The sequence below is a fragment of the Mastomys coucha genome, unplaced genomic scaffold, assembly GCF_008632895.1.
Source record: "Mastomys coucha isolate ucsf_1 unplaced genomic scaffold, UCSF_Mcou_1 pScaffold11, whole genome shotgun sequence".
NCBI classification, from domain to species: Eukaryota; Metazoa; Chordata; class Mammalia; order Rodentia; family Muridae; genus Mastomys; species Mastomys coucha.
Window position 1 is genome coordinate 20511620 of NW_022196893.1, and position 8790 is coordinate 20520409.

Consider the following 8790-nt stretch of genomic DNA (forward strand, 5'->3'; position numbering starts at 1 on the left):
AGAGAGTTGAATCATCCCGCTATTCAGATGGTGGTACTGGGGTCTTACGAGTGCCTGGTAAAGGTAGATGAGATGTCTAGGCCCAGGAGACACTCATGGCTGTGATGGAGAGAGATGGCTCAGTGATTAAGGACCTGAGTTCGATTCCCAGTTCCCATGTTGGCAGTCATGTGACTCTAGCTTTCGTGGCTCCAGTACCTTCTTCTGGCCTTAGGGTACCCCACCCCCACACACAGCATATCTTCACACAGACATGTACCCACGAGTAAAAATAAAATAAAAAATGTAAACAAAAAGAATAATCTTTAGAAAAAGCATTAAGACTACAAGTTGAGATGTTAGAACACAACCTGAGATGGGGAGGGGCGGCAGGCAGGGGGAGATGCTCTCATTATTCAGCAAAAGAGATGAGAATGCTTGGTGCTGAGGTAGAAAAGATAAGACTTAGTAGTGTTCTAATAGCAGAGATATGCTTATAGCCTAAGAGGGAGGCTGATACCTTCTAGTCACTTACAGAGAGAAGACCTCCGAAGCAGCGGTTCTCAACCTTCCTAATGCTGCGACCCTTGAATACAGCTCCTTATGTTGTAGTGACCCCCAGCCATAAAATTATTTCATTCCTACTTCATAACTGTAATTTTTCTGTTGTTACAATTTGTAATATATGATAGTCAGGACATCTGATTATGCGACCCCCAAAGGGGTTTGCCATCCATAGGTTGAAAAACACTGCTTCAGATGCACAACTGAAATTATGAGTCCTGACTGTCAGATAGAGACAAGATGCTCTGATAGGGGGTGGAAGACGTCCTCATACTCAAACAGAAGAGGGGGAATTTTGTGACCCTTAGGCAGTAGGGACTAAGACAGGCAGAAATGAAATTGAGATGATATTCTTGGAAAGGAGGGAAAGTATATGACATTTACATAGGGAGATGAGACTGTACTCAAGCAGGGAGAGACTTCTTTTAGGAGAAATGAATATTTCTGACACTTCATTATGGGAGTTGAGACTCAAAGAACATTCGTATAGTTAAGGTACAGTCTATACTCAGGTAGAGGATATAAGATCTCTTGATTCTGGTAGAGAAGATGTGACAAGGTACCACTCAGATGGAAGAAACGAGACCTCAGGCCCTGATGTGGAAAAGAGCAATTGTCTTCACGTACGGAGAGAGGAAGTCAGCTTTCTGATGCTTAGGTTAGATATTCAAGACCTTATTGGCTAGCCTTGGGAGATGGGACCTCCTGAAAGTTATATAATAAAGTATGACATTCAGTTAAAGGTACCCAGAGAAATCAAGGTCATCCCATAAAACTCAACATGCAGGGGAAGATAACATGCAGGGGTGCATCGGCATCTTGTGATACCCCCTAGAGAAGATGTAACCTTTCCATTCTCTAGCAGGCTGTTGGGGACTTGCAGTCAGAGAAGGTGAGACCTTCTGACATCATTACAGGGAAGGAGGAGCATCAAAGTATGTGACACACATCTATCATACTATCTTCCGATAATCAGATATATAAAAAAAAGACACTTGATATGCAGATAGCCGTGATGAGAATGCCTGCTGCTCAGGTACAGATGATATGTGGCTGGACTTATGTTCAAAAGAGGAGACCCGGAGAACTTCGAGAAGCACGTGATACTCAGCAGTGGGCAACAAGGTAGGCTTTGACGTCATAAGCCAAGAAACCTCAAAATGGCTCCTTGGAAGCATTCTGGTGGTACACACTTCTCGCACCCTGCAGCCCCCCAACCACATCCTGAAGATTTATCAGCCAGCAGAACCTGATTTTCTTTTTTGGCTGTGAACATACTGTAGGCACTACCTCATTCTAGGAGGGCCAAGCTGCTCTTCAGTCCATGAGCCTGTTGTGGTGTCATCTCCCAAAGAGCATATCCCAAGTATTCCTAAAGTGAGACTTCAGAAGGCTCGCCAAGGGTGAATGGAAGTCTTCGGACAGGGGAAACGGGTTGGTTGTACATGAGTACCTCACCGCCTCTCGAGGTCAGGAGAATTTACGCAGGAAGTTCAGATTGGCGCTTCAGCATGGATCAGTTAATCAAGGAGGCCTGCCTGGCCTAACTGCTGGGGTGGGGGTGGGAGATCACCCTGCTGATTGGCCAGAAGTCTGTGGAGCTTTGTGAGGTCACAGCTTGCAGGTCAGGTTAGGGCAGGAGTATGGTAGAGATGCTGCCAACTGTCGCTGTGCTGGTCTTGGCAGTGTCTGTGGTTGCCAAGGATAACACCACGTGTGAGTAAGTGTTGGGCACTTGGTAGGGGTAAGGGTCCTCACGAATAACAGGTCCTCTCTAGACTCCCTTTGCCCAGGCCTAGGATGAGCAGTCAAATGAGCCTTAGCAGGCTCTGGATAGCTTCCCAGTTCCTGTGACCCGCATCCCTGACTCAGATCCTGCCTGCTTCCAGAATTGTGATCCTAGAATCATTAGGTTTCCAGCTGCCCATGGCTTCCCAGCAAGGGGGTTGAGGGGAGAGGGATGATCCATGATTCCTAGTTCTCTTTCCGCTACTTCAGTGACTGGCTTCATTGCCTGTCAGGTATTGGGGCCTAAACTTTAGGAGCCTCTGTTCTCCTCTGGACAACTGAGGTAAATCACCTGTGTGTGAATTCAAAGGCATCGTAGGCCTCTGCATCTCTAGCCACCCGCAGACTCTCATTCCTAATGGACTCAATACAAACAACTCTAAAACTCTAGGTACAGAGCTTCCAGCTCAGGATCCCCAATGCTTCTAGTGTGACCCCACTGCTTAGGAGACACTCTATTAGCTTGCAGTTATTTGCAGTTTCTCCTGGCCCAGCTCCTTAGTCATGTGACACTTGCTTGGGTCTCCCATCCAAGACTGGTCCTGAAAACCATTACACTCCTCCATAGCACTTTCAACTACCACTATGTCCAGGGTTTCCCTCAATACCTCTAGGGCCCATCTAGATATTTCCTGGAGTCTGTGACCTCCTGCATACCCTAGGCTGCTTCTCTTTCCCCAGAGTCCCTCCCCATCTTTCCCAACCCTGTGTCCCTGCCTCCCCCCAGGTGTGGAGGTACAAAGACTGGATGCCTCTTCTTGGTTTGAGCAGTTTCCTGGTCTTTCCTCAGTGGCCCCTGTGGGTTACGATTCAGGCAGGACCCACAAGCAAGTGTGCGGATTGTCGGAGGGCAGACTTCGCAGCCTGGGGCCTGGCCCTGGATGGTCAGCTTACAGATCTTCACGTCCCATAACAACCGCAGGTACCATGCCTGTGGAGGCAGCCTACTGAACTCCCACTGGGTGCTCACAGCTGCTCACTGCTTCGATAACAAAAAGTACGTGTGGGGCTTAGAGAGGGAGGTCTCTGGGGTACACTTAATGGAAAGAGAAATTCCCCCAGGGACCTATGCCCAGGGTCTCTGGAGCTCTGGGGCCACATGGTTTACCAGACTCGCCAGCCTGTGAATGAGTCCGACTGGCACACCTTTGTCTCCGCAGAAAAGTCTATGACTGGAGACTGGTTTTCGGAGCGCAAGAAATCGAATATGGACGAAACAAGCCAGTGATGGAGCCTCAGCAGGAGAGATTCGTACAGAAAATTGTCATCCACGAGAAATACAATGCTGTGACAGAGGGGAACGACATTGCACTTTTGAAAATCACTCCTCCTGTTATTTGCGGGGACTTCATTGGGCCCAGCTGCCTACCTCATTTTAAGGCTGGTCCTCCCCAAATCCCCCACACCTGCTTCGTGACTGGGTGGGGATACATAAAAGAGAAGGGTAAGTATATGTGGGAGCTCCTCGGTGGGCACTGGAGCCCATTCTCCTTGCTGGCTGTCCTTTCGTGGCAGGGGTCATGACGTGAGGCTGAGCTGTTTCAGTTCTCCTCATGGCATCATGGCACAGATCCTTTCATGACTGGAGACGTCAGTGTGAGAGAAGCTGAGTCCCATGTCTAAGGTCATGATGTCCAGATTGTCGGAGGGCATGAACTGCAGTAGCCTGCCTCCCTAGGGAAAGGTGAACGACTGGTACAAGTAGAACCTTGACATGGTTTAGAATGTAGCAAAATTGTGTGTGTGTGTCTGTCAGCTGGAGGGCCCAGCTGATGGACTTTGAACACTGGAAACTTAAACTGAAGCAGCATTTGCAAAAGTCCCCTGGATATGGCTTTGTTGCCACGGGAAACACAAGGCGTTTCCCTCACTTGGGCTGAAAGGCCTTCTGGAGTTGAAGCATCCCGACTTCTGTGGTCTCAGGGATGTCTTAACTCACCATCAGCAGTGGGTACCTAGGCGTTTTTCCCATCAGCAGTGGGTACCTAGGCGTTTTTCCCTTCCGTGGATAGCCGTGGATAGCCGTAGCACCAAGACTCACCTTTCCTTCCAAAGGACTTGACGTTCTTTACATAGACCGGGAAGGAAGTAGTTGGTGAGTATATTTTTCTTTGGGCCATTAGTTCAAGACTCCTGGAATGGTCCTTGCCACTCAGGATGGGTATAACCACCTCTCTAGCTCTGTCTGTATTCATGTACCAATGCTCCCTGGCTCACACAGCACCAGGTGAGGAGGGAAGCTTTCTGTAGCAGGCAAGCTGATAGGGAAACAGGAAGTGTTGTAGAGCCATTGGCGACTCCACAGTTACGCCCGGAGTCCCAGACAACCTCCCCGAATCCTTAAAGCCTTGGGGCCACTAGCAATACCAGAAATAACAGGTCACTTAAGTCCCAACAGTAGGCGGCAGGGAACCTGTGGGACAAGCCCGAGTGCTACAGTGAAGTGCTTTCAGCTTTATGAGTACAATTTTTTATTGCCACATTAAGGATGTGAAATGTGACTGAAATTAACAGAGACATCAGTTTCTTCTTTAATTTTTGGAAAATTTAGGCTTCCTAAATTTGAGACAATTTGGTCATTTGGGGCTTGCAAGGCAGCCTTTTTTTTTTTTTTTTAAATCCCAGATCTTCTCACTCTCTTTTTCTAGAGGCGACCTAAGTCTTTAAAGCTGTTAAACCGTGGTTTGAGGCCCCTTTGGCAAACACATTTACATTACGATTCATAACAGTAGCAAAACTACGGTTATGAAGTAGCAAGGAAAATAAGTTTCTGGTTGGGGGTCACGGCAGCATGAGGAACTGTGTCAAAGGGTCACAGCATTAGGAAGGCTGAGAAGCACTGTTTTTTAGAGGTTTACAACCCGTCCCGTCCTTCAGGGGAAGGGGCCTTACCCTCGCCACTTTAGTTTTCAATTGCTCTTGCTGGCATGTGACGGCAGCCATCTGCTGGTGCTCTTGGCTCCGCCTAAGCAGGAGCACATACATGAGTCGGCTCTGTCTGTCTCCAATCGTATACATAGCCTGTGTTCTTGAAGACCTTGGGTAGCTGGTCTCTGGTTCTACAATCCTCTTAAATCAATGGGGGTTATCATTTTTGTCCTGCAAACACATGTTGCCTATATAAAGACCTCAGTCTTTAAAAAAGTCCCTAGGCCCCAAACTCCCATGGCCTGTTTCCATATGCTTGGTTTTGGCCCTCTTTTTGAGTTTGTCTGCTTTGGGGTTGAAAGTGCTACCCAGATATGTCCCTTTAGATGGGACTCTGAATTCTTATAGTAGGCCTCTTGTTTAAACGGTCTGATATGGAGAACACTCTGCTTCGGGACACCTGGTTTATTACAGTAAGGTTTATTACTTTCTATGGCCTTAGCCATAGACCTAAAAATGTTACTTATCTCAATGGCCAGCAAGTTTGGGTTGCTATTGTTGTTTATTCCCACCTCAGGGACAGGTGCTTGTACAAACCTCTCATTGACACTGGGATGTGAGAGGAGGGACAGCTCTATTGAAAACAGAAAACAAAATAAAACATCCCCTGTTTGGAAAAAAAAAATCCTTTAAATACCCAAAGCTCAGGAAACACGCAGTTAGCAGGGACCTCCCATCTGCCTGCTGCATATGCTGGCCCTGCATATGCTGGCCCCACGCTTTTCCTGTCTTATCCCCATGACATCCAAACCTATAGTGCTACGGGAGGGGGCTGTCGTAGCTGCAGCATGTGACGAAGAGGCACAGCTGTGCTGGTTCCAAGGCCGTGTCTTTAGTCAGGTGCACAATGGCCGCCTGAGCTGCATGAAGTATAACCTGGGTCTGTCCTAACCCCCACGATAGCGTCTGCGGTATGATTGAGGCCTTGACTCAGCTTTCCTTTTCCAAAACTCTCCTCAAAGCAGATCTGAGACTATCTAATCCTGTCTGGAGCTGGGTGGAGGAGCCATAATGGAGGATTAAAAAAACAAAAACAAAAACAAAACAAAACAAAACAAAAACAAAAAAAACCCGGGGAGGGTGACTTCTAGACACACAGTGGAGAATGAAAGGTGTGCCTCAGTCACGGGTATGGAGAGGGGCAAGCCTGGCCAAATTCTTGAAGTAAGGTGGGTGGCGCTCCAGTCCCTGATCCAAAAACAGGAGGAAAAGGACCATGGACATAGCTCTTGGCACATAAGAGTTGTGCTTGTTAGAGCTGCAGCTAGCCGCTCCTCGTCCATCCTTAAGATAGACATCATCTCTCCTTCCTTTCTTCCTCCAGGGAACATTCTTTTCCCTCTACTCCCACCTGTTCTTTCACTGTGCTTCTCTTCCCCTCAGGAGTGTGAGGTGAGCCTGAGGGCATCTTTGTTTAACGAGAACACTGCCTAGGATGGATGGAAGTTCACGGTGGGGGAGGAGGAGGCAGGGCTTTCTCCATCTCCTCCCTCAGCACTGACCCCTGTGTGGCCTGGCTGCAGCCCCCAGACCATCACCAGTCCTGATGGAGGCACGAGTGGATCTCATTGACCTCGACCTGTGTAACTCAACCCAGTGGTACAATGGGCGTGTCACATCAACTAATGTGTGTGCAGGGTATCCTGAAGGCAAGATTGACACCTGCCAGGTAACTTCCTTCTGGTACCCCAGAGACCCCCTGGGTCCCTCCAGGGATCCTAGCCCCCAAGAAAGACCTCATTTTAAGTCCCTGATCGCCATCCTCTCCTCCCCTTGCCTAAGGGCCAGCACCTCCAATAAAGGTACTCCCTGATACACCATCGCTATAGTGTGGGGGATGGTGTCCACCATCTGTTCCTACTGAGAACATGTGGTCACATGTAGCATTTGACCCCAGCATTAGCATACAGAACACATTGCCCAAACCTGATCCTTGAAGACACTGCTTTTCTGTTCCCCATAACACAAAGCGCCCTGAGCCACCAATGTTCACGCATGCAGGTAAAGCCACATGCATGTATTTGTGCACTCATCTTATTGCCCTCCACATCCCAATGGATATTTGCAGCTCTTAACCTCACCAGTTGTGTCTAAGGCAGCAGGAAAACTATGTGGCTACAGACATTTGTTCTCTCATAGCCCCATGAGCCTTCTGGGAAGGGAGAGTGGTTCAGGCCGAAAGTGACCCCTCTGTCCTTCTGGACAGGGGGACAGTGGTGGGCCTCTCATGTGCAGAGACAACGTCGGCAGCCCCTTTGTGGTCGTGGGGATCACGAGCTGGGGGGTAGGCTGTGCCCGTGCTAAACGTCCTGGAGTCTACACAGCCACCTGGGACTACCTGGACTGGATTGCTTCCAAGATCGGCCCTAACGCCTTGCACTTGATTCAGCCGGCCACCCCTCACCAGCCGCCTACCCACCACCCAGCCGTCTCTTTCCACCCTTCTCCTCTTCGCCCTCCTTGGTATTTCCAACACCCGCCTCCTCAACATCTTCACCTACGACCACCTTGGCCTGTGCTCCATCGGCCGCCTTCAGTCCAAACCTCCTCATCACTCATACCCCTAGTCTCATCCCCAACCCTACCCCAACCTGCATCCTTTTCTTTTGCTACACACCATACGAGACACCGCACAACGCTATCTTTCCCTCAGCGTCTACAGCGCCTCATAGAGGCCCTGAAGATGAGAACTCACCCTATGAAATATCCGGCCCGATACAGTGGACCAATGAACTACCACCACCGCTTCTCCACGTTTGAGCCCCTTTCCAACAAACCCAGTGAGCCCCTCCTCCATTACTGAGAAAAGAGATATGAGTGAAATAAAGCATATATTTGTATATAAATATACATACACACAAGAGGACATGCTTTATGGACTTCTATTTTCTCCAACTCAACCCAAATCATCCTCCGTCAAATTTACACCTTCCTTCCCTCAGCTCCAATAAAATGGAATTACTCAATATTGTTTTTTTTTTAAAAGATTTATTTATTATATGTAAGTACACTGTAGCTGTCTTCATTATGGGTGTTTGTGAGCCACCATGTGGTTGCTGGGATTTGAACTCATGACCTTCTGAAGAGCAGTTGGTGCTCTTACCCGCTGAGCCATCTCACCAGCCCCTGTTTTTTTTTTTTTTAATGTTGAATTTTAATGCTTGAATAAGCAAACTTGGGCCATAGGCCAACCATGGTCCTTCATACTTTATTGATACTGCCAGGTGTTAAATACCTCTGTATATGTAACTAGAGGGTGGGGTGAGAGAGCTCACTCTACCAGCTAAGCTGACCAGAAAAGAGGAGGGTGGGCTCCCCCCTAGAAGGCCATGTTCTTGATGCTACCATGAGATTGGCCCAAAGAGATGCATCTGTGTGAAAGGCCTGGATCTTCAGAGAACAAGGGATGAGCAGGCTGCCTGGTAGCCACAAGAAGTATCTACCAGCACATAAATCACCTTTCTTGTAGCTGATCAAGCATTACCTGTTCAGGGTTATTACTGACCTATAGGTAAATCTTCTAGTTCTGGG

The 8790-nt window shown here is 48.4% G+C and overlaps 1 protein-coding gene across 4 annotated transcripts; it reads left to right on the plus strand.

Moving 5' to 3' along the window:
- The first annotated feature begins 2130 nt into the window (after positions 1-2130).
- Acr (acrosin) lies at positions 2131-8225 on the plus strand. Of its 4 annotated transcripts, none has more exons than XM_031353049.1 (5): positions 2131-2263; positions 3122-3328; positions 3492-3775; positions 6783-6928; positions 7466-8225. In XM_031353049.1, exons 1-5 carry the CDS (start codon positions 2187-2189, stop codon positions 8060-8062), a joined length of 1311 nt encoding a protein of 436 aa, XP_031208909.1. In that variant the 5' UTR covers positions 2131-2186; the 3' UTR covers positions 8063-8225. The 4 variants fall into 4 exon arrangements, with proteins under 4 accessions (XP_031208909.1, XP_031208933.1, XP_031208917.1 ...); XM_031353073.1 differs by having other exon boundaries at positions 7474-7617; XM_031353057.1 differs by having other exon boundaries at positions 2147-2259.
- The last annotated feature ends 565 nt before the right edge of the window (positions 8226-8790 follow it).